We start from the raw sequence: 17,023 nt of genomic DNA on the forward strand, positions 1-17,023 counted from the left end.
ATTCTACTGGATTTCTGATCAGAATGAATGCTGATGACGTCACATGAGGAGTAACTGTGGGGATTTGGACCCCCTGGAGGAGGAGGTGATGAGGAGGAGATGAGAAGATGAGGAGCAGATGAGGAGGTGAGGAGGAGATGAGTGCCGTGCTGTGATTGGAAGGTTCCCGGCTGGTTCTGAACCTGTTGGCCTTCCATATCAGCACTATATAGTTTGAGGTCATTGAGCCGAAGTTGTGCAGCTCCTCCCTCCAGAGTTCCTCAGAGTTCCTCCAGAGTTCCTCTCCAGCTGTGCAGGGTTCAGTCTCGGAGTGGAGTGGAGGAGTCAGGATGGTGGTGGTGATGATGGTGGTGTACACTCTGCTGCTGGGTTTGATCCTCCCCGCGCTGCTCCTCCTCCTCCTCTCTCCGTTGGTGGTGCAGGACCTGCTGTACTTTCTGAAGGGGGTTCGGGTGGCGCTCAGACTCAGGAGGTTCCGCTCCTCCACACCCTGCTACTCCATCCTGGACTGCTTCCTGGACCAGGTGCAGAAGAACCCGGATAAACCCTTCCTGCTGTTCGAGGGAACGAGTTACTCCTACCAGCAGGTGGATCGGCGGAGCAGCCAGGCGGCGCGTGCCCTCCTCACGCATGCGCGTTTACAGCAGGGCGACACGGTGGCGCTGTTTCTGGGGAACGAACCCGAGTTTGTGTGGGTGTGGCTCGGACTCCTCAAACTGGGCTGCACCGCGGCGCTGCTCAACACCAACATCCGGTCAAGGTCGCTGCTCCACTGCTTCACCTGCTGCGGAGCCAAGGTGCTGATCGCTGGGCCAGGTAACACACACACACACACACACCTGAATCACACACCGGCATCACACACACACACACGCTTCACATACACACACGCTTCACACACACACACATGCTTCACACACACTTCATACACACACCTGTTTTATTCATGCACCATACACACATGCTTCTTATACACACACATGTTTTATACACACATGCTTCACACACCTCGCTTTACACAAACTTCACACACACCTGCATCACACACACACACACTTCACACATACACACGCTTCACAAACACCTACCATACCTGCTTCACACGCACACACACACACACACCTGCTTTATACACACACACTTCACACATACACACACACCTGCATCATACACACCTGCTTCACACACACTTCACACACACGGTTTACACACACATACCTACTTCATACACACCTGCTTTATACACACACACCTGTATCATACACACACGCTTTATAAACACACAAGCTTCATATAAACACACATGCTTCACACACGTTCCACACACACCTGCATCACACACATGCTTCATCACATATACATGCTTCACACACACTTCACAAACACCTCACATACCTGCTTCACTCACACACACACCTGCTTCATACACATGCTACACAACACACACACCTGCTTCAAATACACACAAGCCTCTCATACACCTGCTTCATACACACATACACACACCCACACTTCATTCACACACCTGTAACTCCATGTTGGCTCTGAACACACCTGTACAGGTACTCAGGCACCCTGGATCATCTGGTTCATGTACCTGGTTACCATGGTGACCCAGTATGCACCAGTAAACCCAGTGTTTGGTTCCAGTGTACCTGCAGATCTTTATTACCTGGTTGGTTTGAAGAGTTAAATCCATCTGTGATCCACCTGAATGATCTGATAACCTCCTGATGATCTCGTGATCTTCAGGCTCAGGTGCACGTGGTGGAGCTGGACTGAGGTTTGAGGGCTGTTGTTTCCGGGAGGTGGTGGACTACCGCGTCAGACCGCTGCATCGTCCACGCACCGCTTTTATATAAACTCTAAGTGTGTGTGTGTGTGTGCAGATTTACAGGAAGCGGTGGAGGAGGTACTTCCTGTTCTGAAGGAGCAGCAGGTTCAGGTGTTCATGCTGGTGGAGAACTCGAGGACGGAGGGGATCACCAGCCTCAGCGAGAAGATCCACACGGCCAGTGATGAGCAGCTACCGACCTCCATACGTTCTACCATCAGCATCAAGAGTCCAGCACTGTACATCTATACATCAGGAACCACCGGTACTACACACACACACACACACACACACTATACACTATACACTATACACACACTGTACACACACACACTCACACTATACACTATACACACACTCACACTATACACACACACTATACACTATACACACACTCACACTATACACACACACTATACACTATACACACACTGTACACACACACACTCACACTATACACTATACACACACTCACACTATACACTATACACACACTCACACTATACACACACACTATACACTATACACACACTGTACACACACACACACTCACACTATACACACACACTATACACTATACACACACTGTACACACACACACACTCACACTATACACACACACACTATACACTATACACACACACTGTACACACACACACACTCACACACACACACTACACACACACTATACACACACACTACACTATACACACACTGTACACACACACACTCACACTATACACTATACACACACTGTACACACTCACACTATACACACACACTATACACACACACTATACACTATACACACACTGTACACACACACACTCACACTATACACACACACACTATACACTATACACACACACTGTACACACACACACACACTACACACACACTATACACACACACTACACTATACAAACACTGTACACACACACACTCACACTATACACACACACTGTACACACACACACTCACACACACACACTACACACACACTATACACACACACTACACTATACACACACTGTACACACACACTCACACACACACTCACACACACACTATACACACACACTATACACACACTGTACACACACACACTCACACTATACACACACACACTATACACTATACACACACTGTACACACACACACTCACACTATACACACACACTGTACACACACACACTCACACTATACACACACACACTATACACTATACACACACTGTACACACACACACTCACACTATACACACACACTGTACACACACACACTCACACACACACTATACACACACACTATACACACACACTACACTATACACACACTGTACACACACACTCACACACACACACACACACACTATACACACACACTATACACTATACACACACTCACACTATACACACACACTATACACTATACACTATACACACACTGTACACACACACACACTCACACACACTCACACACACACTACACACACTATACACACACACTATACACACTCTACACACACACTATACACTATACACACACTGTACACACACACACTCACACACACACTATACACACACACACTATACACACTCTACACACACTCACACACACACTATACACACACTATACACACTCTATACACACACACACTATACACTGTACACACGCTGTACACACACACACTCACACACACACTATACACACACTATACACACACTATACACACACACTACACACTCTACACACACACACTATACACACACTGTACACACACACACACACACACACACACTATACACACACACTATACACACTCTATACACACACTCACACACACACTATACACACACTATACACACACACTATACACACTCTATACACACACACACACTACACTATACACACACTGTACACACACACTATACACACTATACACACACACTATACACACACACTATACACACTCTATACACACACACACACACACACACTATACACACACTATACACACACACTATACACACACACTATACACACACACTATACACACTGGTGGTGAGAAGGGCTTTTGACTGATTGTGGTGTGTGTGTGTGTGTGTGTGTGTGTGTGTTGTAGGTCTCCCAAAAGCAGCTGTGATAAACCATGAGAGGATCTGGATGGCCTCGTTCCTACAGAGGATGTGTGGGGTGTGTTCTGATGACATCATCTACATCTACCTGCCCCTGTACCACAGCGCCGGGCTCCTGATGGGCCTGACAGGGGCGATAGAGCGCGGTGAGTACCCCCATCCCTACACAGGACAAGTACATACAGCACTGATCCCCAAACTGTTTAGGGTGGAGGCAGTGAGTGTGTATTATGGTGTGTGTGTATGTTATGATGTGTGTGTGTGTATTATGGTGTGTGTGTGTGTGTGTGTATTATGGTGTGTGTGTGTATGTTATGATGTGTGTGTATTATGGTGTGTGTGTATTAAGGTGTGTGTGTATATGTTATGATGTGTGTGTGTGTGTGTATTAAGGTGTGTGTGTGTTATGATGTGTGTGTATTATGGTGTGTGTGTGTATTAAGGTGTGTGTGTATATGTTATGATGTGTGTGTGTGTGTGTATTAAGGTGTGTGTGTGTTATGATGTGTGTGTATTATGGTGTGTGTGTGTGTGTGTGTATGTTATGATGTGTGTGTATTATGGTGTGTGTGTGTGTTATGATGTGTGTGTGTGTTATGATGTGTGTGTGTGTATTATGGTGTGTGTGTATGTGTATTATGGTGTGTGTGTGTATGTTATGATGTGTGTGTATTATGGTGTGTGTGTATTAAGGTGTGTGTGTGTGTTATGATGTGTGTGTGTGTATTATGGTGTGTGTGTGTGTGTGTATTATGGTGTGTGTGTGTATGTTATGATGTGTGTGTGTGTATTATGGTGTGTGTGTGTGTGTGTATTATGGTGTGTGTGTGTATGTTATGATGTGTGTGTGTGTATTATGGTGTGTGTGTGTGTATTATGGTGTGTGTGTGTATGTTATGATGTGTGTGTATTATGGTGTGTGTGTATTAAGGTGTGTGTGTATTAAGGTGTGTGTGTATATGTTATGATGTGTGTGTATTATGGTGTGTGTGTATTATGGTGTGTGTGTATTATGGTGTGTGTGTATCTTATGATGTGTGTGTGTGTATTAAGGTGTGTGTGTGTATTATGGTGTGTGTGTATTATGGTGTGTGTGTATGTTATGATGTGTGTGTGTGTATTATGGTGTGTGTGTATGTTATGATGTGTGTGTATTATGGTGTGTGTGTATTAAGGTGTGTGTGTGTATTATGATGTGTGTGTATTATGGTGTGTGTTATGATGTGTGTGTATTATGGTGTGTGTGTATGTTATGGTGTGTGTGTATGTTATGGTGTGTGTGTATTATGGTGTGTGTGTATTATGGTGTGTGTGTGTATGTTATGGTGTGTGTGTATGTTATGATGTGTGTGTATTATGGTGTGTGTGTATTATGGTGTGTGTGTATTATGGTGTGTGTGTATGTTATGATGTGTGTGTGTGTGTATTAAGGTGTGTGTGTGTATTATGGTGTGTGTGTATTATGGTGTGTGTGTATTAGGGTGTGTGTGTGTATTATGATGTGTGTGTATTATGGTGTGTGTTATGATGTGTGTGTATTATGGTGTGTGTGTATGTTATGATGTGTGTGTATTATGGTGTGTGTGTATGTTATGGTGTGTGTGTGTATGTTATGGTGTGTGTGTATTATGGTGTGTGTGTATTATGGTGTGTGTGTATTATGGTGTGTGTGTATTATGGTGTGTGTGTATTATGATGTGTGTGTATTATGGTGTGTGTGTATTATGGTGTGTGTGTATTATGGTGTGTGTGTATTATGGTGTGTGTGTGTATTATGGTGTGTGTGTGTGTATTATGGTGTGTGTGTATTATGGTGTGTGTGTGTATGTTATGATGTGTGTGTATTATGGTGTGTGTGTGTATTATGGTGTGTGTGTATTATGGTGTGTGTGTATGTTATGATGTGTGTGTATTATGGTGTGTGTGTATTAAGGTGTGTGTGTGTATGTTATGATGTGTGTGTATTATGGTGTGTGTGTATGTTATGATGTGTGTGTATTATGGTGTGTGTGTATTATGGTGTGTGTGTGTATTATGGTGTGTGTGTATTATGGTGTGTGTGTATGTTATGATGTGTGTGTATTATGGTGTGTGTGTATTAAGGTGTGTGTGTGTATGTTATGATGTGTGTGTATTATGGTGTGTGTGTATGTTATGATGTGTGTGTGTGTATTATGGTGTGTGTGTGTATGTTATGATGTGTGTGTATTATGGTGTGTGTGTATGTTATGATGTGTGTGTGTATGTTATGATGTGTGTGTATTATGGTGTGTGTGTATTATGGTGTGTGTGTATTATGGTGTGTGTGTATGTTATGATGTGTGTGTGTGTGTATTATGGTGTGTGTGTGTATTATGGTGTGTGTGTATTATGGTGTGTGTGTGTATGTTATGATGTGTGTGTGTGTATTATGGTGTGTGTGTGTGTATGTTATGATGTGTGTGTGTGTATTATGGTGTGTGTGTGTGTATGTTATGATGTGTGTGTGTGTATTATGATGTGTGTGTGTGTATGTTATGATGTGTGTGTATTATGGTGTGTGTGTATCTTATGATGTGTGTGTGTGTATTAAGGTGTGTGTGTGTATGTTATGATGTGTGTGTGTGTATTATGATGTGTGTGTGTGTATTATGGTGTGTGTGTATTATGGTGTGTGTGTATTATGGTGTGTGTGTGTATGTTATGATGTGTGTGTGTGTATTAAGGTGTGTGTGTGTATGTTATGATGTGTGTGTGTGTATTAAGGTGTGTGTGTGTATGTTATGATGTGTGTGTATTATGGTGTGTGTGTATTATGGTGTGTGTGTATCTTATGATGTGTGTGTGTGTATTAAGGTGTGTGTGTGTATTATGGTGTGTGTGTGTATGTTATGATGTGTGTGTGTGTATTAACGTGTGTGTGTGTATGTTATGATGTGTGTGTATTATGGTGTGTGTGTATCTTATGATGTGTGTGTGTGTGTATTAAGGTGTGTGTGTGTATTATGGTGTGTGTGTATTATGGTGTGTGTGTATGTTATGATGTGTGTGTGTGTATTATGGTGTGTGTGTATGTTATGATGTGTGTGTATTATGGTGTGTGTGTATTAAGGTGTGTGTGTATGTTATGATGTGTGTGTGTGTGTATTAAGGTGTGTGTGTGTGTTATGATGTGTGTGTATTATGGTGTGTGTGTATGTTATGATGTGTGTGTATTATGGTGTGTGTGTGTATTATGGTGTGTGTGTATGTTATGATGTGTGTGTATTATGGTGTGTGTGTATTATGGTGTGTGTGTGTATTATGGTGTGTGTGTATTATGGTGTGTGTGTGTGTGTGTGTGTATGTTATGATGTGTGTGTATTATGGTGTGTGTGTATTAAGGTGTGTGTGTGTATGTTATGATGTGTGTGTGTGTATGTTATGATGTGTGTGTATTATGGTGTGTGTGTATGTTATGATGTGTGTGTGTGTGTATTATGGTGTGTGTGTGTATGTTATGATGTGTGTGTATTATGGTGTGTGTGTATGTTATGATGTGTGTGTGTGTGTATTATGGTGTGTGTGTGTATGTTATGATGTGTGTGTATTATGGTGTGTGTGTATTATGGTGTGTGTGTGTATGTTATGATGTGTGTGTATTATGGTGTGTGTGTATCTTATGATGTGTGTGTGTGTATTAAGGTGTGTGTGTGTATTATGGTGTGTGTGTATTATGGTGTGTGTGTATTATGGTGTGTGTGTATGTTATGATGTGTGTGTATTATGGTGTGTGTGTGTGTGTGTGTATGTTATGATGTGTGTGTATTATGGTGTGTGTGTATTATGGTGTGTGTGTATGTTATGATGTGTGTGTGTGTATTATGGTGTGTGTGTGTGTATGTTATGATGTGTGTGTATTATGGTGTGTGTGTATGTTATGATGTGTGTGTGTGTTATGATGTGTGTGTGTGTATTATGGTGTGTGTGTATGTGTATTATGGTGTGTGTGTGTATGTTATGATGTGTGTGCATTATGGTGTGTGTGTATTAAGGTGTGTGTGTGTATGTTATGATGTGTGTGTATTATGGTGTGTGTGTATCTTATGATGTGTGTGTGTGTATTAAGGTGTGTGTGTGTATTATGGTGTGTGTGTATTATGGTGTGTGTGTGTATTATGGTGTGTGTGTATGTTATGATGTGTGTGTGTGTATTATGGTGTGTGTGTATGTTATGATGTGTGTGTATTATGGTGTGTGTGTATTAAGGTGTGTGTGTGTATTAAGGTGTGTGTGTGTATGTTATGATGTGTGTGTGTGTGTATTAAGGTGTGTGTGTGTTATGATGTGTGTGTATTATGGTGTGTGTATGTTATGATGTGTGTGTATTATGGTGTGTGTGTATTATGGTGTGTGTGTATGTTGTGATGTGTGTGTGTGTTTATTATAATGTGTGTGTGTATTATGATGTGTGTGTGTGTGTGTGTGTGTATGTTATGATATGTGTGTGTGTGTGTGTGTGTGTGTGTGTGTATTATGGTGTGTGTGTATGTTATGATGTGTGTGTTATGGTGTGTGTGTATTATGGTGTGTGTGTATGTTGTGATGTGTGTGTGTGTGTGTGTATGTTATGATATGTGTGTGTGTGTGTGTGTGTGTGTGTGTGTGTGTATTATGGTGTGTGTATGTTATGATGTGTGTGTGTGTATGTTATGATGTGTGTGTATTATGGTGTGTGTGTATGTTATGATGTGTGTGTATTATGGTGTGTGTGTATTATGGTGTGTGTGTATGTTGTGATGTGTGTGTGTGTGTGTTTATTATAATGTGTGTGTGTATTATGATGTGTGTGTGTGTATGTTATGATGTGTGTGTGTGTGTGTGTATTATGGTGTGTGTGTATGTTATGATGTGTGTGTATTATGGTGTGTGTGTATGTTGTGATGTGTGTGTGTGTGTGTTTATTATAATGTGTGTGTGTATTATGATGTGTGTGTTTTATGGTGTGTGTGTGTGTGTGTGTATGTTATGATGTGTGTGTGTGTGTGTATTATGGTGTGTGTGTATGTTATGATGTGTGTGTATTATGGTGTGTGTGTGTATGTTATGATGTGTGTGTGTGTGTGTGTATTATGGTGTGTGTGTATGTTATGATGTGTGTGTATTATGGTGTGTGTGTATGTATGTTATGATGTGTGTGTGTGTGTGTGTATTATGGTGTGTGTGTATGTTATGATGTGTGTGTATTATGGTGTGTGTGTATGTTGTGATGTGTGTGTGTGTGTGTTTATTATAATGTGTGTGTGTATTATGATGTGTGTGTTTTATGGTGTGTGTGTGTGTGTGTGTGTGTGTGTGTGTGTATGTTATGATGTGTGTGTGTGTGTGTGTGTATTATGGTGTGTGTGTATGTTATGATGTGTGTGTATTATGGTGTGTGTGTATGTTGTGATGTGTGTGTGTGTGTGTGTGTGTGTTTATTATAATGTGTGTGTGTATTATGATGTGTGTGTTTTATAGTGTGTGTATGTATGTTATGATGTGTGTGTGTGTGTGTGTGTGTCAGGAATCACGGTGGTGTTGAGGAGGAAGTTCTCGGCGTCTCAGTTCTGGAGCGACTGCAGAAAAAACAACGTTACAGTGATTCAGTACATCGGAGAGATCATGCGCTACCTCTGTAACACACCCACGGTAACACACACACCCACTGTTACACACCCACGGTAACACACACACCCACTGTTACACACCCACGGTAACACACACACCCACTGTTACACACCCACGGTAACACACACACACACTGTTACACACCCACGGTAACACACACACCCACTGTTACACACCCACGGTAACACACACACACACTGTTACACACCCACGGTAACACACACACCCACTGTTACACACCCACGGTAACACACACACACACTCTGTAACACACCCACGGTAACACACACACACACACTCTGTAACACACCCACAGTAACACACCCACTGTTACACACCCACGGTAACACACACACTGTAACACACCCTTGGTAACACATACACCCACTGTTACACACCCACGGTAACACACACACACTCTGTAACACACCCACGGTAACACACACACACTGAAACACACCCACGGTAACACACACACAGTAACACACCCACAGGAAATACAAACACACACACACTGTAACACACCCACGGTAACACACACACACACTCTGTAACACACCCACGGTAACACACCCATGGTAATACACACACACACACACTGTAACACTCACGGTAACACACCCATGGTAACACACACACACACTGTAACACCCACGGTAACACACACACACCCACGGTAACACACCCACGGTAATACACACACACACACACACACTGTAACACTCACGGTAACACACACACGGTAACACACACACACACACTGTAACACACCCACGGTAACACACACACTCACGGTAACACACAGACTGTAACACACCCACGGTAACACACACCCACTGTAACACACCCATGGTAACACACACACTCTGTAACACACCCACGGTAACACACACACACTCTGTAACACACCCACGTAACACACACACACACTGTAACACCCACGGTAACACACACACACACTCTGTTACATACCCACGGTAACACACACACACACTCTAACACACCCACGGTAACACACAAACACGGTAACACACACACACACACACTGTAACACACCCACGGTAACACACACACTCTAACACACCCACGGTAACACACACATACTGTAGCACACCCACGGTAACACACACATCATACACACTAACACTCAGCCCCACTGTTGGTTTTGTTTCCAGACGCAGTTTGATCGTGTACACAACGTACGTCTTGCGTTCGGTAACGGGCTCCGACCCGACACGTGGGCGGAGTTTGTGCAGCGGTTCGGGGACGTGCGGATCTGTGAGTGTTACGGAGCCACGGAGGGAAACATCGGATTCGTCAACTACGTGGGGAAAGTCGGAGCCATCGGGCGGGTCAACCCCTTCATCAAGGTCAGCTGATCAGGAGTACAACTACACTGTGTGTGTGTGTGTATGTGTGTGTGTGTGTGTGTGTGTGTGTAACGATCTCCCGGTCTCTGATCACGTTTAGAGAGCCACGCCCTTCGCCCTGATTAAATATGACACTGAGATGGAGGAACCTGAGCGAGACTCCAGAGGGTTCTGCATGGAGGTTCCTACAGGTGAGTCCCATCATAACCAGTCCGGAGGATAAAGTAAGTGCCCCCCTCCCCGGCAGTTCCAGCTGGATTATTTATCAGGTTCTGAGGAACATCAGTGTTCTCCTTAACTTCTCTAAAGACACTAAGAACTTCAGGGAACATCGCGAGTCCCTCAGAGTCCCTCAGGCTGTGATGGACCTGCTCATGTGCTTTAGATCAACGTCCTGCTGCAGAACACGACTGAGCTTCAGCTTTAGGTGATGAACTGACCGGAGGAGATTCTCCTTCTCCTTCAGGATCTTCTGGTAGAGAGCAGAATTTGGGGTTCCATCAGTAATGACACGTCGTCCATAGCATCATGCTACCACCACCATGTTTCACTGCTGGTATGATGTTCTGATGGTGGAATGAGGTTTAGCTTTTACACCAGATGTAACAGGTCTTACAGAATATCATTCCAAAACTCTTGAGGATCATCTAGATGTTTTACTACATTGATAGTAAAAAAGCCTAAAACAGGTGCTGGCTGGTCAAGTTGGTTGTTCAGCTGATCTCCCAGTCTGACCAGTTAAACGTGGTCACCAGTGTAGAGCAGTTTGTTGCCCCGGGTCGTTTTACTCCTCGTTTACTTTTCTATTTGATTAAAAGTCAAACTCGTGTTGATGTTCCACGCAGGAGAAACCGGCCTGCTGGTGGCCAAGATCAGCAAAGTGGCTCCGTTCAGCGGCTACGCTAACAACAAGCAGCAGACAGAGAAGAAGAAGCTGAAGAACGTGTTCAGGGACGGAGACTTTTACTTCAACACCGGAGATCTGATGAGGATCGACCAGCAGGGGTTTATCTACTTCCAGGATCGCATTGGAGACACGTTCAGGTACGTTCACGTCCTCCACACTCTTCTCAACTTCTCTAAACTCCTCCAAATTCCACCAAACTCCTCCAAAACCCTCCAAAGTCCACTAAACCCCTCTAAAGTCTAGCAAACCCCTCCAAACTCCACCAAACTCCACCAAACTCCTCCAAACTCCACCAAACTCCACCAAACTCCTCCAAACCCCTTCAAACTCCACCAAACCCCTCCAATCTCCACCAAACCCCTCCAAACTCCACCAAACCCCTCCAAAGTCCACCAAACCCCTCCAAACTCCACCAAACCCCTCCAAAGTCCACCAAACTTCTCCAAACTCCACCAACTCCTCCAAACCCCACCAAACCCCTCCAAACTCCACCAAACCCTTCCAAACTCCACCAAACTCCACCAAACTCCTCCAAACTCCACCAAACCCTTCCAAACTCCACCAAACTCCACCAAACCCCACCAAACTCCTCCAAACTCCACCAAACCCCTCCAAACTCCACCAAACTCCACCAAACTCCTCCAAACTCCACCAAACTCCACCAAACTCCTCCAAACTCCTCCAAACTCCACCAAACCCTTCCAAACTCCACCAAACTCCTCCAAACTCCTCCAAACCCTTCCAAACTCCACCAAACTCCACCAAACTCCTCCACCAAACCCCTCCAAACTCCACCAAACCCCTCCAAACTCCACCAAACTCCACCAAACCCCTCCAAACTCCACCAACCTCCTCCAACCTCCTCCAAAGTCCACCAAACTCCACCATATCCCTCCAAACTCCACCAAACCCTTCCAAACTCCTCCAAAGTCCACCAAACTCCACCAAACCCCTCCAAACTCCCCCAAAGTCCACCAAACTCCTCCAAAGTCCACCAAACCCCTCCAATCTCCTCCAAAACCCTCCAAAGTCCACCAAAAATCCCTCCAAAGTCCACCAAACCCCTCTAAAGTCTAGCAAACCCCTCCAAACTCCTCCAAAGTCCACCAAACTCCCCCAAACTCCACCAAACCCCTCCAAACTCCACCAAACCCCTCCAACCCCCTCCAAAGTCCACCAAACCCCTCCAAAATCCACCAAACTCCTCCAACCTCCTCCAAAACCCTCCAAACTCCCCCAAAGTCCACCAAACTTCACCAAACCCCTCCAAACTCCAAACCCCTCTAAAGTCTAGCAAACCCCTCCAATCTCCACCAAACCCCTCCAAAGTCCACCAACCTCCTCCAAAGTCCACCAACCTCCTCCAAAGTCCAACAGACTCTTTCAAACTCTTCCAGTCTCCTCCTCCTGTGTAAGAGATTGTGTTTGATGATGTGCAGGTGGAAGGGTGAGAACGTGGCTACGACCGAGGTGGCCGATATCCTGCTCACGGTGGAGTTAATCGAGGAGGCCAACGTTTATGGCGTCAAAGTACCAGGTACCCACCACACCAACTATGTTAGGTAGCAACCACCTCCTCAACGCCCAAACTTGAACTGTATAAAGAAGCAATCTCATTTATCTGGCTGGGACTGGAACACCTGAGCTGGAGTGATCAGTGGGGTGTCCACATATTTTCGGCTGTGTGATGGTTCAGGTTCCTCACTGAGAGCTGGATGGATCAGTGGGTTCAGGTTCCTCACTGAGTTCCTGTGTGATGGTGAGATGATGGTTCAGGTTCCTCACTGAGAGCTGGATGGATCAGTGGGGTGTCCACATATTTTCGGCTGTGTGATGGTTCAGGTTCCTCACCGAGTTCCTGTGTGTGGTGTTTGAAGGTCATGAGGGACGAATCGGAATGGCTGCAGTGAAACTGAAGGATGGAGAAACGTTCGACTGTTCTGCAGCGTATAAGAACGTGGTGAACCTGCTGCCCACCTACGCCAGGCCTCGCTTCATCAGGATACAGGTAACACCAGCAAACCACGCCCACTTTTAACTGGTACACCAGCAAACCCCGCCCACTTTTAACTGATACACCAACAAAACCATGCCCACTTTCACTGAAACACAATCAAACTCCGCCCCTCTTACTGATACATCACCAAACCCCACCCATTTGTACTACAACACAATCAAACCCTGCCTCTTTACTGATGCATCAACAAACCCCGCCCACTTTTAATCGATACACAACTAAACCCCGCCCACTTTTAACTGAAACACAATTAAACACCGCCCCTTACTGAAACCCCACTAAACCCCGCCCACATTTACTAATACAATCAAACCCTGCCTCTTTACTGATGCATCAACAAACCCCGCCCACTTTTAATCGATACACAACTAAACCCCGCCCATTTTAACTGAAACACAATTAAACACCGCCCACATTTACTAATACAATCAAACCCTGTACCTTTTACTGAAACCCCACCCATTGTTACTAATACATCACCAAACCCCGCCCACTTTTACTAATACAATCAAACCCCGCCTACTGTACTGAAACACATCAAACCCCGCCCATTTTTACTGATACACCACCAACCCCTCCACTTTTACTCATACACAGTTAAACCCCTCCCCTTTTACTCATACACAGTTAAACCCCTCCCATTTTACTCATACACAGTTAAACCCCTCCCCTTTTACTCATACACAGTTAAACCCCTCCCATTTTACTCATACACAGTTAAACCCCGCCCACTTTTAACTGAAACACCACCAAACCCTGCCCATTTTTACTAAAAACACCACAACTCCACCCATTTTTACTAATACAATCAAACTAACAACTAATCTCCGCCTAATACGTCACCAAACCCGCCCACTTTACTGAAACACCACTAAACTCCGCCCATATTTATTTGATACACTTTACTTTACACCACCAAACCCTGGCCACGTTTACTGCTACAATCAAGCCCCGCCCACTTTTACTGATACCCAATTAATCTCCGCTCTTTTACTGTCACACCACCAAACCCCGCCTATTTTAACTAATACACTATCGAGCCCCGCCCAGCTGTCCGAATTAATTAATACACACCCTGTCGGCCAATCTCAGACCAGCACACCGTACATGTGATTCTCTCTGCTGTCCTACAGGAGGCGCTGGACGTCACAGGCACCTACAAACAGATGAAGCTAAAGCTCGCCGAGGAGGGATTCGACCCAAAAACCATCCGGAACTCTCTTTACTTTCTGGATGACAGGAAGCAAAATTACGTTCCCATGAGTGAGGAGATCTTTAACTCCATCAGCGACGGGCGCTTACGACTGTAACACACACACACACACACACACACACTATACACACACACACTATACACTCACACTACACACACACTCACACTACACACACACTCACACACACACACAAACACTACACACACTATACACACTATACACACACACTATTCACACACTACACACACTATACACACACTACACACACTATACACACACTATACACACACACACTATACACACTACACACACACTGACACTACACACACACTCACACTACACACACCCTGAGCACCGAACCCTTCTGTACCAGTCAGAGTCCCCATGCATCTCATTACTCAGGTACAGAACAGAACTACACAATCTAATCAACATGATCATCAGAATAGAGGACGGCCGCTCAGGTGGCGCAGCGGTAAAAGACACGCGCTGCAACCAGAGCTGGATTTCGAAGGAGCGTCGTTTCGAATCCAGCTCTGCCTTCACGGTCGAGGCTGGGCGGCTATGGACAACGATTGGCCTGTTGGCCGGGTAAGGGGGCGGGACTTGAGACCGTAGGGGATGCTCTCTCAGGAACGGGGCGGTCGCGCCCTCTGCTGGCCGGTCGGTGGCGCCTGTATGGAGACGGGAGGGGGTGTGGCGGGGTGTGTGATCCTCCGTGCACAGTACTCTGCTACGCTGCACTCGTCAAGTGTGGGTGATAAGACGGTCGATTGGCTGTGCATGTTTCGGAGGAGGCGTGGAACGGCCTCGTCAGCCCCAATCAGGAGCAGGAATCCGCACTAATGAGAGGATGATAGATGGGACGAAATTGGACGCGCTAAATTTATATTTAAAAAAAAAAAAAAAAAAAAAAAAAAAAGAATGGCTCTAGTAATCAGAAGGTTGCCGGTTCAAGCCCCACCACAGCCAAGTTGCCACTGTTGGGCCCCTGAGCGAGGCCCCTAATTCTTTATTGCTTGTGTTGTATACGGTATAATTGTACTTTGCTTTGGATTTAAAAACACATCCGCTAACAGCCTCAAATGTAAATATAATTACTAAATAATAACAATAATATTAATAATAATGTACATGATTTTATTTTATTAATAAAAAAAATATATATATCTAAACGTCTTGTTGACTTATTATTTATATAAATTAATTGTAATAAGCTCCAACAGTCAGACTCCAAACTCAACCATGGCCAAGACCAAAGAGCTGTCGAAGGACACCAGGAAGAAAATTGTAGACCTGCACCAGGCTGGGAAGAGTGAATCTACAATAGGCAGCAGGTTGGTGTGAATAAATCAACTGTGGGAGCAATTGTAAGAAAATGGAAGACATACAAGACCATTGATAATCTCTCTTGGGGTCAAGATCTCATCCCGTGGGGTCAAAATGATCATGAGAACGGTGAGCAAAAATCCCAGAACTACACGGAGGGACCTGATGAATGACCTGCAGAGAGCTGGGACCAAAGTAACAAAGGCTACCATCAGTAACACACTACACCGAGAGGGACTCAAATCCTGCAGTGCCAGGCGTGTCCCCCTGCTTAAGCCAGTACATGTCCAGGCCCGTCTGAAGTTTGCCAGAGAGCATATGGATGATCCAGAAGAGGATTGGGAGAATATCATGTGGTCAGATGAAACCAAAATGGAACTTTTTGGTAAAAACTCAACTCGTCGTGTTTGGAGGAAGAAGAAGAACCCAAGAACACCATACCTACTGTGAAGCATGGGGGTGGAAACATCATGCTTTGGGGCTGTTTTTCTGCAAAGGGGACAGGACGACTGATCCGTGTTAAGGGAAGAATGAACAGGGCCATGTTTCGTGAGATTTTAAGCCAAAACCTCCTTCCATCAGTGAG

The 17,023-nt window shown here is 44.7% G+C and overlaps 1 protein-coding gene across 1 annotated transcript; it reads left to right on the forward strand.

Annotated features, from left to right (window-relative positions):
* The first annotated feature begins 246 nt into the window (after positions 1-246).
* On the forward strand, positions 247-16,283 carry slc27a2a (solute carrier family 27 member 2a). Its single transcript, XM_063004652.1, has 10 exons — positions 247-816; positions 1,890-2,099; positions 3,960-4,118; positions 9,497-9,621; positions 10,776-10,970; positions 11,071-11,161; positions 11,816-12,014; positions 13,317-13,414; positions 13,755-13,885; positions 15,028-16,283. Exons 1-10 carry the CDS (start codon positions 330-332, stop codon positions 15,202-15,204), a joined length of 1,872 nt encoding a protein of 623 aa, XP_062860722.1. The 5' UTR covers positions 247-329; the 3' UTR covers positions 15,205-16,283.
* Positions 16,284-17,023: the final 740 nt, after the last annotated feature.

This window comes from Trichomycterus rosablanca, chromosome 11 (genome assembly GCF_030014385.1).
Source record: "Trichomycterus rosablanca isolate fTriRos1 chromosome 11, fTriRos1.hap1, whole genome shotgun sequence".
Classification (NCBI taxonomy): Eukaryota; Metazoa; Chordata; class Actinopteri; order Siluriformes; family Trichomycteridae; genus Trichomycterus; species Trichomycterus rosablanca.